Genomic DNA, 22,639 nt, shown 5'->3' on the forward strand with positions numbered 1-22,639 from the left:
TTTACAATGTAAATTTTTATGGGAGTCATCAAGGAGCCGTACTTATCACTGTTAATTTGGTTGGATATTTGTGGATACCAGACATTGATTCATCAATGCTTAACATGACAGGAAGAGGGAGCATGGAAACAGCCATTTATGTACACTTAGAACAGTTTATAATAATAAAGGAACAAGATATAAGTATATTATAAAATGAAGTGCACAGCAGGGCTAACTAAACTGAAGCTAGAGAATTTGAGGATTTAAGAATGTGGATTGTTTCTTTTTCCTTTATTTGAGAAAAGATGGAGAGATGATACAGTCATTGTCACATGATCCTATCCGAGGAACCAGGAACTGTAAGAGTATAAACTGGAATATTGTTATTAATCGAACCACTTTTTGTGGTAAATAATGCAATTTTGCTATTTGTTATTCGTTTTGACATGAGAAAAATGTAACTATTGCTATTTGTTATTCGTTTTGACATGAGAAAAGGGTAACTATATGAAGGCAGAAACTGTTGTAAAAAGAAGACACAGAAGCACCAATGAAAAATGGGATGAAAATAACGAAGTACGTTATTATGAAAATCTGCAAGATGGTTAGAATGTTTGTTTACAACCCGAGAGTTTGATTTAATGTCTATCTACCAGTGGAGAAGTATCAAATAATATGATAAAGGGTGACATGGGTACAGCGATGGAGTGTTCGGACTTTGGTAGTTGAGTCAACGAAGGAAAATTAGCAGAAAAAATCATGTAATTGCAAATTTTTGTACAGTGTTAAGAGGGTGTGTCATGAACAACATACTATAAATGCTCACCAGTGGGATGTGAGAGTGGAGGTGGGGCAAAATTTGAACATCAATTAATGTTTTTCTTGAGTAACTCATAAACTGTGGCAGTACCAAAAACGTTTTCCAGTAAAAAATTAAACTGTGTTAAATTCCCAGTAAAATCGCCCTAGCAATTTTTTCCCCCTCTAGGATTAATAGCTTCCATGTTTCAGGGGTGGGAATGGAGGGTAGAAGTGTGATTGGGAAGGTAGGTTGCCAGTTTGTGGTCACGCGCTTCCTTCCTTCATAGTTCTACAAACAGAAGATTGAGCATGTGATTCCCCACTCTATCTACCCCAATACGTGACAAGAAGCAACTATATGGTTCTTCACAAAGTTATACTGATTGTCCGCAGCATGTCATGTGAATCACTGACAATGCTGTTTGCAGACATACCCAGGGCATGTTTACTTTCTACAAAGTGCACCAACACTACATGGAATACAGACATGAGTTACTAATAATACTAACACAAGAAACACATATGGACAGCATCTATGTAAATCTCTGCATACTATTCTGCCTAGCCGAGCAGTCTAAGGCGCTGCAGTCATGGACTGTGCAGCTGGTCCCAGCGGAGGTTCGAGTCCTCCCTCGGGCGTGTGTGTGTGTGTTTGTCCTTAGGATAATTTAGGTTAAGTAGTGTGTAAGCTTAGGGACTGATGACCTTTGCAGTTAAGTCCCATAAGATTTCACACACATTTGAACTATTCTGCCCTGCTGAAGAGGAAGTCGATTTGTGGTCGTTCTGTATGGCAGCTTTAGCATTCTTCTAAGAAAAGCAACTTCCGCTACTATGGCCCCTGCTTGCTGTTCAGTTTGCAGGCAGATTATCTACCTCCCCACTATTTAATGTCCAGTTGTCTTGTGCTAGTAGACAAATAACTTGGCTCAGCTTGCATTTATGTAGTGGAGTTATTTTCAGTTTGTTAAAGGAGTACTTATTTGCAGGTGTTAAGTAGACTTTTACGTAAAAGACATTCCTATAAACAGTGGATGAGAAGTGTATAACTCCTGAGTGTGATTGTGTCAGTGGCTTTTGTAGTGTTGGTGCAAAAGATGTTGGATTGATAAATGTGACTCCTTGTTGCTGTCTGTCATGGACAGCATATTGCAAAGCCGTGTGATAGTGTTGTTGTCACTTTGTACTGAATTAATGAATGGCTAGAAAGTTACTTCAGTCATCTGGTTTTTGTGTTACTGGTAAACTGCAAAAATCATTTCCACTGAGGAAATGCTGGAACTTGTAGAGTGGGCTGCACTGAGTGGAACCACTTACCAGAGATCTGCTGTATATCTTCCAAAGTGGATTTGAATACAAGGTTTTTCAAAATGAATATACTAGTTATAAAGCATTGTAGCATTTATTACGTTCAACTTACAATTGTAAATAATACACCAATGAAAGCAACTCAAATGGTTCTGTTTGCATACCTGTGGGAAGAATATGGAATGACAAAGTGTGACTGAAAAACATGTTGAACAAGTGTGAGTCTTTCACGCTTAGGTCCAAGAAATATCCCCACTGAAAGTTTATGGGTCTGTCTTTCTCTGTGATCAACTGTAACTGATGTTTCTTATCTTGATGTGCTACAGCTATGACTCTTGCCTCAATGGGGAGAAGCTCAACAACACATACATATTTGGGAGCAAGATGGTGCACCGCCTCACTAGCATAACTCAGTGTGTGACTGGGTAAATGACGTTGCATATGACCATTGGATTGAATGCAAGGGGCTGGTTAACACAGCGTTTTATGCATGACCTCCATACTCACACACGATCTGATGCGATCATGTGCATCTGCCTCCAATACCAGATGATCTATCTGGCTTTAGAAACAGTGTTATTGCAACAGTTACTTGTGGCACATTGTTCAGTTTCAAAACAACTCTCTTATCAACTCGATGTGTGATCTGTGTTCACACGGAATAATTGCAAGAAAAACTGTATGTGTTTCCCTTTCATTTGGTGTATTATTTATAATTGTAAGGTGGATTAATATGTGCTACAAAGCCTTAAAACCCATATACTCATTTTGAAACACCTTGAATGTCTAATGGATTGAGACAGTCTAAAAGAGTAATCTGCTGTAATGGATTGCTTGACTTGTGTTGAAATATCGAGACACTAGGTGACTTTCTCCTATTGCAGAGGGAGAGAATTTAAGCCTGTGAGCCTCATCAGATGTTGGGAGTTCAGGGTGACGCATTTGTTACCCTTCATGCTGTGAAAAGTATTCCAGCCAGTGATAGTGGAGACAATGAAGTATACACTGTTGAATACAATGAAATTTTCGCTCTACAGCGGAGTGTTCGCTGATATGAAACTTCCTGGCAGATTAAAACTGTGTGCCGGACCGAGACTCAAACTCGGGACCTTTGCAAAGGTCCCGAGTTAGTCTCGGTCTGGCACACAGGTTTAATTTGCCAGAAGTTTCACTGTTGAATACATATTGACAGCTTGTTTGACTTGGGCCCGGCTCTTTAGTGTGATAGATCAACAGCTCTAGCTGTTAGATTTTGTTTATGTAATAGCTTGCATAACTGCAAATAAGTACTCGTTTAATAAACTCCACTGTATGAACATGAGCTCTGTGAAGTTACACTGCCAAAGAGAAATGGACACAAAATTCAGGGAGGTATAGTCTGATGTAAACCGAAAAAGTGAGCCGTGCTCTCTTTCCCAGAAGAACGCTACAGCTGCCCTATGGAATGACAAGAATAATTTCACTTCTAGAAGTGTAGAACAGTGTGCAGAGATTTGTGTAGCTTCTGTCCATATGCGTTTCTTGCCGTAGTACTATTAGTAACTCACACCTGTATTCGACGTAGTGTTAATGCACACAGTAGAAAATAAACACACCCCAGCATGTCTGTGCACTGCTTCAGCAGTGAAGGCACTCTGTGGAGGGTTGATATGACTGTGAAACATCCTGCAGTTGCTCCTTGAGACATGGTGGTAGAAATAGTGAAGAATCACTTGCTCACTCTTCAGTTTGCAGACCTAAGATGGAGGGAAGTACCCACATTCTGGCGACCTACATTCCCTTGCGCTTCTACCGTCCACCCTCGCTTTCATCTATTTTTAATTCACTTCATTTAACAGTAAATAATAATTTCGTACCATTAAAACACTATTTTTAATAATAGTGGTTTTTTACATTCCCTGCAATGTGGAAACTGTTAATCCTAAAGAAAAATAATAAAACCTTCTTTTATTATTATTATTATTATTATTATTATTATTATTATTTTAGATAATTTAATGTAATTTTGTACTGCAAAATGTTTTCACTAGAAATGTGGTTTTAAAGCTATTTGAAAAAATGTTAAGAAGGACCTTTAAATGGGCCCCCAATCCCACTCTCGCACCCCACTGGTGGTGGTTTTTAGAATGTTGTTCATGACAGTCTCTCCTACCACTATATGGTACAAAAATTTTGTGACTACACAATTTTTTCCTCTATTGACGTTGTTTGGATTTTGTTGGCTGGGCTATGAAATTTGAAAGTCTTTGAGGGCAAGAATTTTTAATGCCTTATTTGATTTGACTGCCTTCAGACCAGTCTTTGTTAATGAAACAGTATACTAAACATAAAATTTTTAGTCAGGAATGGCAGCATCAGAAAGTCAGAAACATAATGAAGCTGAAAGACAGACAGTTGTGTTGGACTCATACAGTTGGGCCAGTGTCACCATACTGTATGCTAGATTTGTTAGAGGAATTTTTTCTCATCTTCATGAATTTTGAGAGATTGTCCCCCTCATATCTTCACAGGCACTTTGCACAGTAGGCTCATTTTCTGGATTTAAAGACATCAAAGTGACTAAATATCAATAAGCTCTGCACCTGTATCATAATATGTTTGTACTCTATTTTTAATTATATTTTGCAAAGTAAGTGTGCTATGTTTTAATTATGAGGAGCCTAATATTATATGCCTTTAGTCTAGCTTCTTATAATCTTTGAGAACAGTGTTGTATATAATATATTATTTACTGGATTATGACTGTCAAGAGAGACTCTGGCAATATGTTGCTTATTTCACAGAAAAAGTAATTTTAAAAAGCTTAAAATATGGCACAGAATTTTTCTGCTTAATCATTATGACACTTAAGACCTCAGGTAAATAAGTGCATATTTTAACCAAGTAATTATATTAATTGCAGGGTGCTGGTGTGATCTCATCTGCACCACAGGTTCTCCGAACACTTAGTTTGCAAAGTCCAAAAACATCTGGGCAGAGTAAGTGCTGTTGTTGTATTATTTATGTTATTCTAAATTATTGAGTATCACAGTTTAAACTTCCCCTATAGATTTCTAATTCTATATAATCATATTAAAATAGTTTAGGCTTTAAGAACAAACTACTACTCCTTTTTATGTTAAATATGACACAGTGTGTTTTCTTTAGCGCCTCAACTAGTTACTGATGTATTGTAAATCCATCATCTTGATTCTGGTCAGATAGAGATGTACTGCGAAAATAGTCATTGGATAAAAGATGTGATATATTATTATACAAATTAAAGTTCCTTGGTCACTTGTGTGGTTACGTGAAGTTGGTAGTATGTGTCAAATTAAAGATCTCAATCAAGATAATTCTTTAACATTCACTGCATTGCTTATTTTGCTATCTGAACTTACCTGTCATAGCACACTAAAGCTTCAATTTCCCATAGGTTTTTAATTCTTTGTCGGGCTCTGCAGAGTCTCTTCCACTATGCTGTAGGACAAATGCTGTAAGGCAAATGATTATAGCAGAGAATTTAGCTTTTACAAAACTTCAGAGCTGTTTATGAAATAGAATTCTTCTAATCTTTAGCAAAACATCCACACCTATTCAAGCTTTCCTTGTGGACAGGTCCGAAGCTTTTACTAACCACCGGCATTTTTCTGCTCCTTCCACACCACCCACAAGTTGCCGAGATGTAAATTCCTACCAATGTGCACTCTTAAGTGCTAATCACATGCCATTGTGGGAGAGCCCCTGTGGAATCATTAAGGAATGGGGGAAAAGCATGTCGCACATGTAAGCTTTGTCCTTCGAATACACTCACGTAGTTGAATTAGCAGTGCACTGTCTGCAAAAGGCTCTTATCTAGCTTAAGTTCAGGTGCGGGTGTGGCAACTGACATGTCATACAGTCGGCTAGATTGTAGAATGTCTCTTTCAAGCGAAGTTGTTACAATATATTCATTGTAATAGAATATGATAAGTCTAAGAATTCAAAAAATTATTGCATTGTTGAAAATTCTCATGCCTTTCTCAAAAATACGTCAGTGTAGTTACCTATGTGGTAGGAACTTTTAGCTTTCTGTGGTGCAGTATTCTTTTGTAGACTTTACAACTCTCTGAAATTCACTTTTTAGTAACCTAGCATTATACTGAACAAATAGTATTACTTAATAGCAGCAAACAAAATATCAAAGATGAAGAGCATATTGGACAAAATAATAAATAACGAAATTATTCTGTTTGAAAGATACATGATTGAGAGAGTGATAGTGTTGAAGTAATTTTTCTTTTATTGAAAATGGAAATGCTGTGTGGCTATGACCTCCCATTGGGTAGACCGTTCATCTAGTGCAAGTGTTGAGAGTTGACGACACTTCGGCGACTTGCGTGTTGGTGGGGATGGAAGGATGATGATAAGAACAACACAACACCAGTCCCTGAGCAGAGAAAATCTCCAATCAGCCGGAAATCGAACTCGGGCCTTTAGGTATGACATTCCGTCGCACTGCCCACTCAGCTACCAGGGGCGGACTTTCTTTTATTGTAACATACTCTGCATTACCTTGCAACATCCTCGGAAAACATCGGAAACCTTTGTAAGTGTTCAGCATAGAATTACACGCACCGTTCCCAACAACTGTAACTTTTCGTATCAGTCTTATTTTACTTTACAGTTAGTCAAAAGATCTCACAATGAAAAATGAGTGATTTAATGAAACAGAGGTAACATGTCTCTCTTAGGCCATCGCTATATTGGTGCCTCTGTGGTCTCTAATCTTTCAAAAGGAGTGAACCCATGTTGTTGTAAAGGCATGACTGCGCAGTGTCTAAAATGTTGTGTTACCAAAATTGACTCGTATGTTGTTTCCATCATGAACCCCAATGAATTCGTTGTTTACGTCCATACTCGCCACAGACATTTATCCTTTCCTGCTAATTTTTCAGCTAAAGATTTAGTGATGTTTTTTGTTATTTATTTATCTATTTATTTTTCCATGCATGATTAGGGTCTGTTCGTTCTTAAGCCTAGCCAGGAAAGACTCTGGCATAATACAATACTGGATACAACACTTAGAAGTAACTATTAACATCTATAGTGGAAAGCAACAGTAGCTGCAGTAAAAAAATTTGTTTATTGAAAGCAGAATAACAAAGGCAGGTTACAAGAAGATAGATTTAAACAAGGGATAGTAGTAGCAGTGGCCATCAGAGGATGTGTGGGGGTGGGGAGAAGGAACAGGATAGAAACATAGTAAAATGGAAGGAGGGGGGGGGGGAGTGGCTTGACAGACTGAGAAGTGAGAAGCGATCAGGTTCCTCATTAAGTTAAAATGATAATTAGTACAAGGATTCTGAACAAAATGGTGGTATCTTTTTGTACTCCCTGGTCTGTGGCTATTGTTGTTGCTTTGAGTGGCAAGATGATTGTCCACTCAAATGGCAGTGTGCAGGGTCATGTTGCTCTGATCCCCACTCATTCCACATAAAACAAGAAAACACATACTTTATAACTCTTCCATGAAATTTTCGAAGAAATATATATCCTTACAGCACTCCGGTGGCAAGGACAGCAGTGTGCTTGATAATTCCTTCGAATTACAATTTATGTTAAGTATTCAGTAATTTTGCTGTGGACAATATGTTTCAGGACTTTGTATCTGTTTAAGATGTTGTCTGTCAAGACTAATACTAAGTTACCCTTCACGCTAATGCTGATACCTTCATTGTTTATCACTGCAGAAGTGATTCTTATTATTGCTTTCCTTGTTGTGTGTAATGTGTCATTTTTAAGTAGAAAGCATAGTCTGGCAGTTCTTGGCAGGATGGAGACTTGAGTGGTGCTGAAAAATGTCGTGGAGTTCAACTGAGACATGAAAAACAGTTGGTGACTTTCTTTCCTACACCCCAGCTTCGGAGATTCTTTCATAGAATCGCAGGGCTCGTATTGGTGCACACAACAAATTTATGTTGACTTCGTATAAAAATAGTGTCATGAATATGCAGTTGGAATTATACACTCCTGGAAATGGAAAAAAGAACACATTGCGGTGTGTCAGACCCACCATACCTGCTCCGGACACTGCGAGAGGGCTGTACAAGCAATGATCACACGCACGGCACAGCGGACACACCAGGAACCGCGGTGTTGGCCGTCGAATGGCGCTAGCTGCGCAGTATTTGTGCACCGCCGCCGTCAGTGTCAGCCAGTTTGCCGTGGCATACGGAGCTCCATCGCAGTCTTTAACACTGGTAGCACGCCGCGACAGCGTGGACGTGAACCGAATGTGCAGTTGACGGACTTTGAGCGAGGGCGTATAGTGGGCATGCGGGAGGCCGTACCGCCGAATTGCTCAACACGTGGGGCGTGAGGTCTCCACAGTACATCGATGTTGTCGCCAGTGGTCGGCGGAAGGTGCACGTGCCCGTCGACCTGGGACCGGACCGCAGCGACGCACGGATGCACGCCAAGACCGTAGGATCCTACGCAGTGCCATAGGGGACCGCACCGCCACTTCCCAGCAAATTAGGGACACTGTTGCTCCTGGGGTATCGGCGAGGACCATTCGCAACCGTCTCCATGAAGCTGGGCTACGGTCCCGCACACCGTTAGGCCGTCTTCCGCTCACGCCCCAACATCGTGCAGCCCGCCTCCAGTGGTGTCGCGACAGGCGTGAATGGAGGGACGAATGGAGACGTGTCGTCTTCAGCGATGAGAGTCGCTTCTGCCTTGGTGCCAATGATGGTCGTATGCGTGTTTGGCGCCGTGCAGGTGAGCGCCACAATCAGGACTGCATACGACCGAGGCACACAGGGCCAACACCTGGCATCATGGTGTGGGGAGCGATCTCCTACACTGGCCGTACACCACTGGTGATCGTCGAGGGGACACTGAATAGTGCACGGTACATCCAAACCGTCATCGAACCCATCGTTCTACCATTCCTAGACCGGCAGGGAACTTGCTGTTCCAACAGGACAATGCACGTCCGCATGTATCCCGTGCCACCCAACGTGCTCTAGAAGGTGTAAGTCAACTACCCTGGCCAGCAAGATCTCCGGATCTGTCCCCCATTGAGCATGTTTGGGACTGGATGAAGCGCCGTCTCACGCGGTCTGCACGTCCAGCACGAACGCTGGTCCAACTGAGGCGCCAGGTGGAAATGGCATGGCAAGCCGTTCCACAGGACTACATCCAGCATCTCTACGATCGTCTCCATGGGAGAATAGCAGCCTGCATTGCTGCGAAAGGTGGATATACACTGTACTAGTGCCGACATTGTGTATGCTCTGTTGCCTGTGTCTATGTGCCTGTGGTTCTGTCAGTGTGATCATGTGATGTATCTGACCCCAGGAATGTGTCAATAAAGTTTCCCCTTCTTGGGACAATGAATTCACGGTGTTCTTATTTCAATTTCCAGGAGTGTACTACAGTAACCCAGACTTTTTGTGTTCACATAATGTATGAACAGAGCTTTTGAATGTCCCAATGGAATTATGATAGTCAAACATTAGAGACATAAGTAATGGTTGAAAAACGAATACAAGCAGCCGAAACTAGTCACCATTAAAAATTATATGCAACTATGACAGACGCCATAAAAAATAAATTGAGTTGCTGGTCCTTTAGCCCAACTCAGTGTTTGAATTGTACGAACTGAAGACTTCAGCATAGTTGATTCAGTTTTGTAATTACAAAATGAAAGAGAGAGCGTTATGTATCAGAAAGGAGGCAGTCTGTCCGAGAAAGTACGTCAGTGAAATCAAGATCTGCTGTGTAACATTTGATACTTTGTTGCTCCACCTTGTACTTTGTAACATGCTTTGATCCTTGTTGGTATGATGTCCATATGAGATATGTTCAAAAACTTCTGGAACTATGTCCATAAAATTTTTCTACACGTACCTTTTGCTTAATGTGCATGGTCTCCTTCAAAACACTATCCTCCAGAATTGATACACCGCTCCCAATGCCATTTCCACTTCCAGAAGCGGACTTGCAGTGTTGCTGTATCGCTCGAAGTACCATCCACGAATTTTCTTGTATCTTGTTTATCGTTGGAAGTCTTCGTCTTTTCAACGGGTTTTCAACTTTGGAAACAAACAAAAATGCGGGGGACAGGTCTGGAGAGTACGGAGGATGAGGCAGCTTAGCGATTTTGCTTTTTGTGCAGTAGTTGTGCACCAACAAAGATGAATGTGTGGGTGCGTTATCATGTTGCAAGAGCCATGAGTTGTCTCGCCACATTTCAGGCAGTTTCCTTCTCACATTTTCTCGCAGGTGTCGCAACACATCCTGACAGTACTATCATTTAACAGTTTGTCCCTGTGGCACGAATTCATGATGAATATCAGCACATTGCTTTAAAATTTGACCTGACCTGACGAGCTTTTTTTGGTCTTGGAGAACGTTTCCCGACCCATTGTGAAGATGGAACCTTGGTCTGAACATCCCAGTCGTAGATAACATCTCATCACCAATTATGATCTTCTTAAGGAACATCTCGTTCTCATTTACACGATTGAAAAGCTCTTCACAGATTGCGAGCCAGAGTTCTTTCTGGTCTAGACTCGTGAGCCATGGGACAAATGTGGTAGCTACAGGATGCATTCCAAGATGCTGTGTCAGGATTTCTTGACATGACTGAAATGTTACATTCTTCTGCAATCTCTCGAGCAGCCATCCTTGGATTTTCATGCACAATTTCATTTACATTCCGGGCATAAGCGTTGTCGGTAGGCATTGAAGGATGTGCTGAACTAAGGTCATTTTAAACTTCCGTCCAGCCATTTTTAAACCATGTGAACCATCCGTAACACCAAGTACAGCTTAAGCGCTCATCACAATATGCTTCCTGCATAATTTAAAGTGGCTCTGTAAAGGTTTTCTTGAGTTTTGCACAAAATTTAATGCAGATGTGTTGCTCATCTCACTCTGCCATCTTGAAATTCGCGATCTGTGTGACACATCATCCTACTTACTTAATACAGCACTGAACAATAAGTAACAGACATACAACAAGGAAATCTCTGGCAGTGACACATTAAACACAAGCATGTGCGGGGATGCCAACTGCATTTCACTCGCACACCCCATTGGCACAAAATTATGAATGTTCTGCATTTTTTTTTGAGCAAACCTTTTAGGTAGCTACCGCATTGCTACACAAACCTGTCCCAGTCTTTGAAAGTACCTCCCTGGAGTCATTTCATTGTTTGTGGAGGGTTCTTATGATAACACTTGCATGTTTCAAATGGTTACAAAAGTGCTCAGTCAGTTACATGTCATTAGGTATGGCATACCATTCCTTGTGGTTGATTCGTACCTTTTGGAGGAAAGTGTTCACTTGGTGGAAATTGTGTGCTTGCACATTATCACCTTGGAAGATAAATCTACCACCGAAATGTTTATTGTAGTACTGGATAATAGATTGGATAATCTTGTTCCAAAACTGCAGTCCTCAAATTTCCATCAATAGTGATGAAGTGTCGCCAACATCAGTTGATGGTATTTGCCTACCCAAAACCTGACCTCCATCCTGAAGCAAGCTGTTTAACTGTATGCCTGAACTGTGGATTGGTAACTGGCTGCCTCCACAACCTTCTACAGTTATCGTCAGGGGCAAGATTATCTTGCACTCATTTGGAAAGAGAACCAGTTGCCATTAATGCAGGTTCTTTTCCACACTTTCCATTGGCCACTGTCTTTGCACACTGATCAGGGATTTGTGCTTTTCGTAATGACCATGTAGAGGCCAAATTGATTTTGAAGAGATATTTGCAGAAAGCCGGGGCAATACAGGTGTTGCAATTTCCTCCAAAGAGGCAGAACACAGTTTTGTTGCGTTCTCCTCAGGATCGCCACCTGGGGTTGTTAACTGTAGTTGACTGCTATGATCCAGATATAAGATGTTGAATATTCAAATGATGATGCTGTACTATACATCAGTTTGGTGGCCAGCTTTGCAACCCTTCATGTAAAGTGACAATGCGTGCATTGTCTAAACTAAAAGACCCTTCAAGTCTGTTGGTAGACCGAACATTGTATGCAAGCTGTATTGCATTGTTCATGATTAGGGACACTGTGCAGTCTACAGAACGGCAATGTAAATATGCGTTTACTTTGCTCCCCTTACATAGGTACCACTATATGGTGATTTCCTGTGATCACATGTATGTTGAGGTGGTTAAAAAAGGTTTCTGAGCGGTCTACTTAATGCCAAAATAAATCTTTCTCATTCTTGAAAAGAGTTATGTCATTGTCGAGTGCAAAATACAAACAGGTGTAGATGAAACTTCCTGGCAGATTAAAACTGCATGCCGGACCGAGACTCGAACTCGAGCACACTCCGCTGCAGAGTGAAAATCTCATTCAGGTGTAAATGAATATTGGATTTCCAAAGTAATGTGTCTCTAAGAAATGAAAATTTTTGGGAAGTTAATAAACGTAATTTTCATTTCAAAGTCCTACATGTTGGCAGATGACTCTACTTCTGTGTTATAAAACTGGCATAATGGAGAGTAACTTTTGGAGCAAAACCACAAGATTTGTCTGTTTATGTATATTAAAAACATAGTGTTAATCCATTTAACGTAAAAAAAAGTGGCGTCATTTACACAATCTCAAACCAGTTTTTAATTTTCTGGAATTGAGAAAAAATTATTTATATGGGTTTGAATGCCTAAATGATGTGGTACTCTTCATCCAAAGAGCAAGTTAATAATTATTTCATAGGAAAAGCACTCACTTGGACTGAAAAGGAAACACTGTCAGAAAATCGCTGAGCATGATGCCCAGAAGTTATCCCTAACATACTTAAAAGCTAATTCTTGTTGGTCATCATCATCATCATCATTTGACTGATTATGCCTTTCAGCGTTCAGTCTGGAGCATAGCCCCCCTTATAAAATTCCTCCATGATCCCCTATTCGGTGCTAACATTGGTGCCTCTTCTGATGTTAAACCTATTACTTCAAAATCATTCTTAACCGAATCCAGGTACCTTCTCCTTGGTCTGCCCCGACTCCTCCTACCCTCTACTGCTGAACCCATGAGTCTCTTGGGTAACCTTGCTTCTCCCATGCTTGTAACATGACCCCACCATCTAAGCCTGTTCGCCCTGACTGCTACATCTATAGAGTTCATTCCCAGTTTTTCTTTGATTTCCTCATTGTGGACACCCTCCTGCCATTGTTCCCATCTACTAGTACCTGCAATCATCCTAGCTACTTTCATATCCGTAACCTCAACCTTATTGATAAGGTAACTTGAATCCACCCAGCTTTTGCTCCCATACAACAAAGTTGGTCGGAAGATTGAACGGTGCACAGACAACTTAGTCTTGGTACTGACTTCCTTCTTGCAGAAGAGAATACATCGTAGCTGAGCGCTCGCTGCATTAGCCTTGCTACACCTCGCTTCCAGTTCTTTCACTATGTTGCCATCCTGTGAGAATATGCATCCTAAGTACTTGAAACCGTCCACCTGTTCTAACTTTGTTCCTCCTTTTTGGCACTCAATCCGTTTATATTTCTTTCCCACTGACATTACTTTCGTTTTGGAGATGCTAATCTTCATTTCATAGTCCTTACATTTCTGATCTAGCTCTGAAATATTACTCTGCAAATTTTCAATCGAATCTGCCATCACAACTAAGTCATCCGCATATCCAAGACTGCTTATTTTGTGTTCACATATCTTAATCTCACCCAGCCAGTCTATTGTTTTCAACATATGATCCATAAATAATATGAACAACAGTGGAGACAGGTTGCAGCCTTGTCTTACCCCTGAAACTACTCTGAACCATGAACTCAGTTTACCGTTAACTCTAACTGCTGCCTGACTATCCATGTAAAGACCTTTAATTGCTTGCAAAAGTTTGCCTCCTATTCCATAATCTCGTAGAACAGACAATAACTTTCTCCTAGGAACCCGGTCATATGCCTTTTCTAGATCTATAAAGCATAGATACAATTCCCTGTTCCACTCATAACACTTCTCCATTATTTGTCGTAAGCTAAAGATCTGGTCCTGACAACCTCTAAGAGGCCTAAACCCACACTGATTTTCATCCAATTGCTCCTCAACTAATACTCGCACTTTCCTTTCAACAATACCTGAGAAGATTTTACCCACAACGCTGATTAAAGAGATACCTCTGTAGTTGTTACAATCTTTTCTGTTTCCATGTTTAAAGATTGGTGTGATTACTGCTTTTGTCCAGTCTGATGGAACCTGTCCCGACTCCCAGGCCATTTCAATTATCCTGTGTAGCCATTTAAGACCTGACATTCCACTGTATTTGATGAGTTCCGACTTAATCTCACCCACCCCAGCCGCTTTATTGCACTGCAATCTATTGACCATTTTCTCCACTTCCTCAAACGTGATCCTATTTCCATCATCATTCCTATCCCATTCTACCTCGAAATCTGAAACATTACTGATCGTATTTTCACCTACATTGAGCAACTCTTCAAAATATTCCCTCCATCTGCCCAAGGCATCCACAGGATTCACCAGCAGTTTTCCTGACCTGTCCAAAATACTTGTCATTTCCTTCTTACCTCCCTTTCGAAGACTGCTAATTACACTCCAGAATGGTTTTCCAGCAGCTTGACCCAATGTCTCCAACGTCTTCCCATGATTTCTTCTTGGATGCTGCAATTATCTGTTTGGCTTTGTTTCTTTCTTCAACATAACTTTCTCTGTCTACCTGAGTTCTAGTATGTAGCCATTTTTTATACGCCTTCTTTTGCCTTTTACAGGCTGCCTTGACTGTGTCATTCCACCAAGCTGTTTGCTTCCTCCTACTTTTACACACTACTGTTCCAAGACATTCTTTAGCCACTTCTAGTACTGTGTCCCTGTTCCTTGTCCATTCCTTTTCCAATGACTGTAATTGACTACATTCAACTAACTGGTACCTTTCTGAGATCGCTGTTATGTATTTGTGCCTGATTTCCTTATCCTGAAGTTTCTCCACTCTTATCCTCCTACATATGGACCTGACCTCCTGCACTTTCGGCCTCGCAATCCCAATTTCACTGCAGATTAAATAATGATCAGTGTCATCAAAGAATCCCCTGAATACACGTGTGTCCCTCACAGCCTTCCTGAATTCCTGATCTGTTGTTATATAGTCAATGACAGATCTGGTTCCCCTGATTTCCCAAGTATACCGGTGAATGTTCTTATGTTTAAAAAAGGAGTTTGTGATTACTAAGCCCATATTGGCACAGAAATCCAAGAGTTGCTGCCCGTTCCTGTTGGCCTCCATATCCTCTCCAAATTTACCCATAACCTTTTCATACCCTTCTGTTCGATTTCCAATCCTGGCGTTAAAATCACCCATGAGCAGAACACTGTCCTTGTCCTTTACTGTAACAACTACATCACTGAGTGCCTCATAAAAACTATCCATCTTATCTTGATCAGTCCCTTCACAATGCGAATATACTGACACAATCCTAATTTTCTTGCTAGACACTGTCAAATCTATCCACATCAGTCGTTCGTTTACATACCTTATTGCAACTACGCTGGGTTCCATTTCTTTCCTGATGTAAAGCCCTACACCCCATTGTGCTATTCCTGCTTTGACTCCTGACAAGTAGACCTTGTATTCTCCCACTTCTTCTTCTTTCTCACCCCTTACCCGAATGTCACTAACAGCTAAAACGTCCAGCCCCATCATACTTGCAGCCTCTGCCAGCTCTACCTTCTTCCAAGAGTAGCCCCCATTGATATTAATAGCTCCCCATCTCATTACCATTTGTTTGCCAAGTCGTATCTTAGGAGTCCCTGGTTTGTCAGTTAGAGGTGGGACTCCGTCACCTCCAAAGGTCCGAGGCATTTTGCTCTGATTGTTGCCAGCATCATATTTAAAGTACCAGGGGAGCAGGTTGCTAGCCTTGCTTGCCCCGAGTCCCATTGGGTTTACCCCTAACGGCTGAGGGACTAACCGGTGGATTTGGTAGTCTTTGCCGTATGAGCACAAAGGTGACCACGACTCAGAATATGTCCGAGATGCCCAGCCTTATTCCAAAGTAACTGGTATCCCGACTGTCGGGACCACTTACTTGGCCACTCATACGTTGCCTGTGGTTCATGAACTAGGACATGACTACAGGAACCCACACCATGGTGTCTCATTCAAATGCCATAAGCAGGCTGCTAAAGGTAGTGCAACATACTTCTACATTATCTGCACAGGAAATGTGCACAAAGTGTGCCACTGAAAACTCGCTGCGTAATATATCTACCTCTTCCTTGCAGTTTTCTGTACCAAAATAAAATTTTTACTGAAACTGTTCTGTTGAGGCATATGTTTATAGTTGTAAAACAATTTATGAAAATGATGGTAGTTTTCTTGCTGCATTTTCACTCCTTCACAGTATCTAACATTGTATTTACAAACCACTGAAAGCTGATTACCATCACTACTCATCTTCCCACTTTATCTTTAGTCTTCTGCCATTCTGATGGATCATGTGGTCTGTATATGGAATATTAGTTTTGTATTTTTGTTGTTTTTTCCTTCAAACTTCAAATTGAATGTTAACAAGTCAATACCAGCTTGACATCTGCTGATCTTATGTGCAGTAAACATCATCATCTTGGAACTCTGCTATGCACCAATCATTTGACATAAAAACATTTCTATTTGCTGTTATGATAGTATGGTATCAGAAGTAAAACTAACTTTGAAAATAACACTATTTTTACTACTCTCAACAGGATAAATGTAGTTTTGAAGAGAAAGAAAAAAGCGATTAGTATGATAGCTTAATACCTAGCCAACATTTTCACTTTGAAAACTGAATATTACCCTGAGGTTTAGGTACTTCAGTTTGGAAATAATGTGCTCTATCTTTGTTCATTGTGTATGTCATTGCCTTCGATTTAGGTGAGTTCTTAGTGTATTTTTTTTTGGCAGCGTGGGAGCATTGCTTCTAATGTTGCTTGTGCTAGTGTTTAAACAGCATCGATATTTTAATTAAAGATCCTTTTAGCAAGCACTTTCCACATTTGGAAGTACTAGTGCTCTATATACAGAGCCAATTTTATGACTTGATTGCACAGACCACTTCTCACCAAATCAGCATACAACACCCAGACATGTGATTACTATTTACAATAATAAATGACAAATGGTCATAACAATAATAGTACCTGTAGCAGTGATCTTGTAACATTACTCTTATCAAAGTACAAATTTTAGTGACATATTTTCCATTTTCAGATTTGTCATTTGAATGCCCATCATAAGAGGACAAGTTTACTTCAGTAATTTCTTACTCTAATACTTATCTCTGTGTATGGTAGTTTTGTTGTCTTCTTGAGGGGTGATATATGTTGGCTCAAGTTTTTAATAACAGAACAGCTGTAATTATCTTTAAAATCAAAGTGGATTTCGCAGGTAGCATCAGTTATTAAATAACACAATTTTCGTTAAAGTTTTCTGGTCTGCATTTTACCATCAAAGGAGTCTTCTAAATCACAATACATTTTGTCTTCACTGCAATTGCATTACATCATCTTCACAGAAAATAAACACCCAACTGCCTACTAACACTAACATACAGTGCTAACAGTACTTACAGCATGTATGGTGTGAACATAAATATCAACCAATCTTTCTTTTACAATAAATAATAGACTACAATTTAGTGTACACTTAATCATTATAAGCAAAACAGAGAAGAAACATTCATATTTTTAATAAATACATTACTTGCTTTACTTTTCTACAAATTTTACATAATAGAAGTTGTAGCATAAGTTTTAGATAGTTGCATTTCCAAATTACTAGTTGTCAAAATTATTTAATCCACAACGAATCAGTATGAAAACTTTAATTAATTTTCAAGTGTGAGTAATGTAAATTTATGTTCAGTTTTATTTTGCTACTGCAGTTATTGATACCTAGTGGTATTGGTAGGTACATTTAAAGTGTTGGGCTTTTATACTAGTTGCTGATACATAATGTTGTAAGTAGATATAATGTAAAGACATTAAACTTTATTAAACAACAATGTGCAATAGCTTTCTACAAACAATATTTTCTGTGAAACTTCCTGGCAGATTAAAACTGTGTGCCCGAGCGAGACTCGAACTCGGGACCTTTGCCTTTCGCGGGCAAGTGCTCTACCAACTGAGCTACCGAAGCACGACTCACGATCGGTCCTCACAGCTTTACTTCTGCCAGTACCTCGTCTCCTACCTTCCAAACTTTACAGAAGCTCTCCTGCGAACCATGCAGATCTAGCACTCCTGAAAGTCCCGAGTTCGAGTCTCGGTCGGGCACACGGTTTTAATCTGCCAGGAAGTTTCATATCAGCGCACACTCCGCTGCAGAGTGAAAATCTCATTCTGGAATATTTTCTGTATATGTAGTGTCACAACCACAGGCAACCGTTCGTGTGTTCACAGCATGTTACAAACAATATTTGACTGGTGGTGGATGTGCTTCAAAATGTCCACATTGTTGGGTGTGTTTTAGAAAATGTCAGACAAATGCCCTCCCTAACCAGTTTACTCAGAGGATGATGATATAATGCAGAAAGTGGTATAGAAACACCAGTTTGTGGCTGTATCACCAATAGTAGTATTTTTGGCTTGCAGTCATAACATTAAAGACTAACAAATTAAGAGTTTGGTCTTTGAGTGGGCTTCTCCTTGGCGTAAGAGCTGGCGGTGTGTCATGTTTTAGGGTTCTAAGAAATAGTGAATTAAAATTAGTGGTGTGACTCAGTACAAGACCCTAATTGGCCTTATTTGCTATGGCTCTCCATTAATAAAACAGTAAGTTTGTGTTAGAAGATGAGGCTACCTGTTACTTTCTGAAACTACTTGCCACCATTCTCTTGGATTTCATTCATAATAGGGTAAACGTTGGATGTATGCTGCTTAACTCTCAGAAAACAAGCGGCACAGGTTTACTATATTGGGTAATACCTGGCCAGTTCAGAGATATTTAAAACCCAGAATTCAAGGTAGACTTCTGCAGTTTGTTTACATTGCTGTTTAGCTAATACAGACATGAAGTTTCCTGAGGAGTCTTTTATGTTGATTCATACGGCTTCATATTGTGTTTAACAAGTGAACAGTTGGGTGAAAAGAGGCCAATAGTCTAAATATCATCTCTGAAACTCTAGCCTCCCAGATGAGATTATGAAAACTTGTATTTTATATTTTAGTTAATCACTTATGTAGATTATAATCACTTCCATATCCTAAATAATTTAGAGATCAGGATATATAAATAATTCATACATATAGTTAACCATGTATCATGCATGATTTTTAAACACTGCAAACTTTCCGTACCTTAGAATGCATTCTGCATGGTTACGATCATGATGATAAATTAAAACTTCTGCCATGAATTATTTTGAAAGATATATTTTAACTTTAAATTAAATGAAACAACAAGTTTACTGTTACCAGTCACTGTTTATCTCCATGGCGCATTTCAAAGGTTTAAACCTCCATCATCAGGTGGATTTACGTTTGATAGTACGACATTTGTGTGTGTGTTGTGTTATGATTTTTTGGAGGAACTTGCGGCACTGTGTAGTGGAGGAACAAAACACTATTTCAGAACATGGTTTTGGGTTTCTTTTGACAAAACAATTAAACGTATATCTAATGCTAAACATAAAATAAGTAAAATAGAATACCTCCAGTGGTCACAGGTTCCTTTCCCTGTCGTAACACATTACATGTATACTGTCATATTTGGTAACAAATATAGCATCTGCAAACTATTGGGTGCAAAGATTGTGTAGCGGAAGAGAAAACATTATCGCAAAGTAAAAGAATATACATTATAAAAACATTATTACAGAATAATTATTTTTAAAAAGGATTTGGAGGTGTTTGTTCTGAGGTGTCTAATACATGCGTTGGAATAAATACTTCAGGTGGTATATAACTCAATTCTGACAAGTTAAAATAGCTTAAACTTTGTACTAGTTCATACAATCGGATGACATGTTACACACTTTAAGTACAATAACCGTATAGGCTACAGCGGTAAAATTATACATAAATAACCATTTTGATTGGGATTAATAGATACATATGAAAGGCTGGAGGGAGAGGGAGAGGGAGAGGAAGAGAAAGTGAGAGGGTGGAAAGAGTGATTGTAGGAGAGCAAACTTTACATGGCAAGGGGTCTTAAGTTAATATCTGTTACATGTAATAACTGCCTAAAGGCTGAGGTAATACATTGGTTAATGCTTTAAAATATACTGATGGATGTACAATCTGTGCCAGTAGCTGATGTACATACCGTTTCAGGCTGCATCAAACCAGTCTCAGGACTGAAGACCACAACAACAGCAGCAACCGTTTCAGGCTGACAAGGAGTACAAGCTGTTGGTGTGATGACATATATGTAAATGAGGTCAATCTTTTGTACTCTTGGTAACTGTCATGGTAACATAACTAAATATTTATAGTAAACAGTAAGGCAGGTGTGTGTGTGTGTGTGTGTGTGTGTGTGTGTGTGTGTGTGTGTGTGTGTGTGTGTGTGTGTGTGTAATTTTAATGATGTAGATAGTTGCTGAAAACAGAGATGATACTATTGTAAATATTGTTATTTTTGTCATGGATTCACATTGTATGGTTTGGTGTTTGTGTATCTGGAGTGTTTCAAGGATGTCTAGTTTTATCCCTTTTGGTTGGATGTGTTGTATGCTGATATTTGTGTTCTTAACGGGGTGGTTTTTTGCCCCCCCCCTCTCCCCCCCCCCCCCATGATGCAGGTGGGTGGCTATAGCTGATGTGTGGTATTTTTTTGTTTTTTAGTGCTGCCATGTGTCTTTGAATCTAGTCTCAATTGATCTGCCTGTCTGGCGTATGTAGAAGCAGTTACAGTCCAAACATTCAATTTTGTACACCAAACATTCAATTTTGTACACATGTGTGTGAAGAAGTGCGTTTAGTGTGCTGCTGAGGTGTGGTAACTTCTGTCCAATCTTTAGTGCCTTTGATGAAGATGATTGTTGTATCAGCTACATATCTGTAGTAGTAGATGATAGTTTTGAGGAGGTGGTGAGTAGAATTCAGGATTTTGTCTTCTACGTTACTTATAAATATTTCTGCTAGCAATCTGGAAAGATTAGAGCCCACTGCCAGACCATCTCTTTGTCGATTTTATTGTTAAATTTAAAACAGTTCTGTGAAAGTGTGAATTCAAGCAGGTTCATTAGTTGAGTAATGTGAGTTGAAGGGATTTTTTGTGCTTTTGTAGTGTGGGATCTATAGGCACAAAGGAATAAAGGTTTTGTATGTCAAATGAGGCAAGTGTGGCTCCATCAGGTACTCCTATGTTTTTGACATTTTGTGTAGATTCTATTGTGTAAGCTTCTCTGAGAATTCTGAAGAGAATTTTGTTGAGTTTGAATACAAAAAAAGTTAATTTGGGGGGGGGGGGGGCACAACAGAAAGAAGAAAAGAAAGGAGACATACAGCACAATAACAAGAGAAAGCAAGAACCAGAAGAACGATAGAAGGACAACCAACACTGCTATGGACAAAAAAACAGGAAAAGAAAACCATAGGGAGGAGCAAGAAACAGGTAGAAGGGGTAAAAACAAGAGAGCAGATTGCTGTGGGAGGCTGACCACAAGAATAAAAAGAAAAAGCCAACCTCTCTGTGACACATTAAAACATCCACCCTAAAAGCATTAGAATGGAGAAAACGAAGGGACAAAGGACACGCCGAAGAGGTCAGTTAAAATTAATGACGACGAGTCCCGGGGCAGCCAAAGGACAGCTCACCAAGATACGGGACACTGTCAGCCGGGCACTGCACCGACACTGAGGTAGCCGTGTGTCACCCAAGTGTGGCCAATGCGGAGCCGGCAGAGAACCACAGAGTCCCTGCGAGAGGCCCCGCATGGAGGACTGCCACACATTCGTAATCTCCTTAATGGCATGCAATTTGTTGTGCGTGCTGAGGTTATGCCATTTCGTCTCCCAAAGCTGCAAAACCTTGCTGTGTAGTACTTAACGCAGGTCAGTTGCAGAGAAGCCGATCTCCATAAGTGGTTTCCGCGTAGCCTGTTGGCAAGTTCGTTGCCTGGGATTCTGATGTGACCTGCGGTCCAGACGAACACCACTGAATGACCGGACCGTTCCAGGGCACAGATGGACTCCTGGATGGTCTCTATCAAAGGATGATGGTCGAGAGCTTTTAGGCTGCTCAAGGAGTCAGTACACAGAGGAAACGCCTCCTCAGGGCATGAATGGATGGACTCAAGAGCATGAGGTGTAGCCACCAGCTCGGCAGTGAAAACACTGCCACCATTGGGCAAGGAATGCTGTCCTCCATGGACATACGTGAAGTCAACGGAGCATCAGCGATCGAGCCATCGGTGTAAACCACTTCGTGGCCTTGGTACTTGTCAAGAACTGAGAGGAAGTGGCAGTGGAGAGCCACAGGGTTGACTGAGTCCTTAGGCCCATGTGAAAGATCCAGGTGAAGCTGCGACCTACATGTACACCATGGAGGTGTACGTGAATGAACCTCAAGTATAGGTGGTAAAGGCAAAGACTACAGTTC

The 22,639-nt window shown here is 40.3% G+C and overlaps 1 protein-coding gene across 1 annotated transcript in view; it reads left to right on the forward strand.

Annotated features, from left to right (window-relative positions):
• The window catches only part of LOC124776445 (transcription factor Dp-1), a 227,824-nt gene that overhangs the window by 52,522 nt on the left and 152,663 nt on the right, over positions 1 to 22,639 (forward strand). Inside the window, exon 3 of the mRNA XM_047251447.1 lies at positions 4,994 to 5,069. Coding sequence (XP_047107403.1) covers positions 4,994 to 5,069 — 76 coding nt within the window. The remainder of the gene's footprint in view (positions 1 to 4,993; positions 5,070 to 22,639) is intronic.

Source organism: Schistocerca piceifrons, chromosome 2 (assembly GCF_021461385.2).
Source record: "Schistocerca piceifrons isolate TAMUIC-IGC-003096 chromosome 2, iqSchPice1.1, whole genome shotgun sequence".
In the NCBI taxonomy this organism is placed as follows: domain Eukaryota; kingdom Metazoa; phylum Arthropoda; class Insecta; order Orthoptera; family Acrididae; genus Schistocerca; species Schistocerca piceifrons.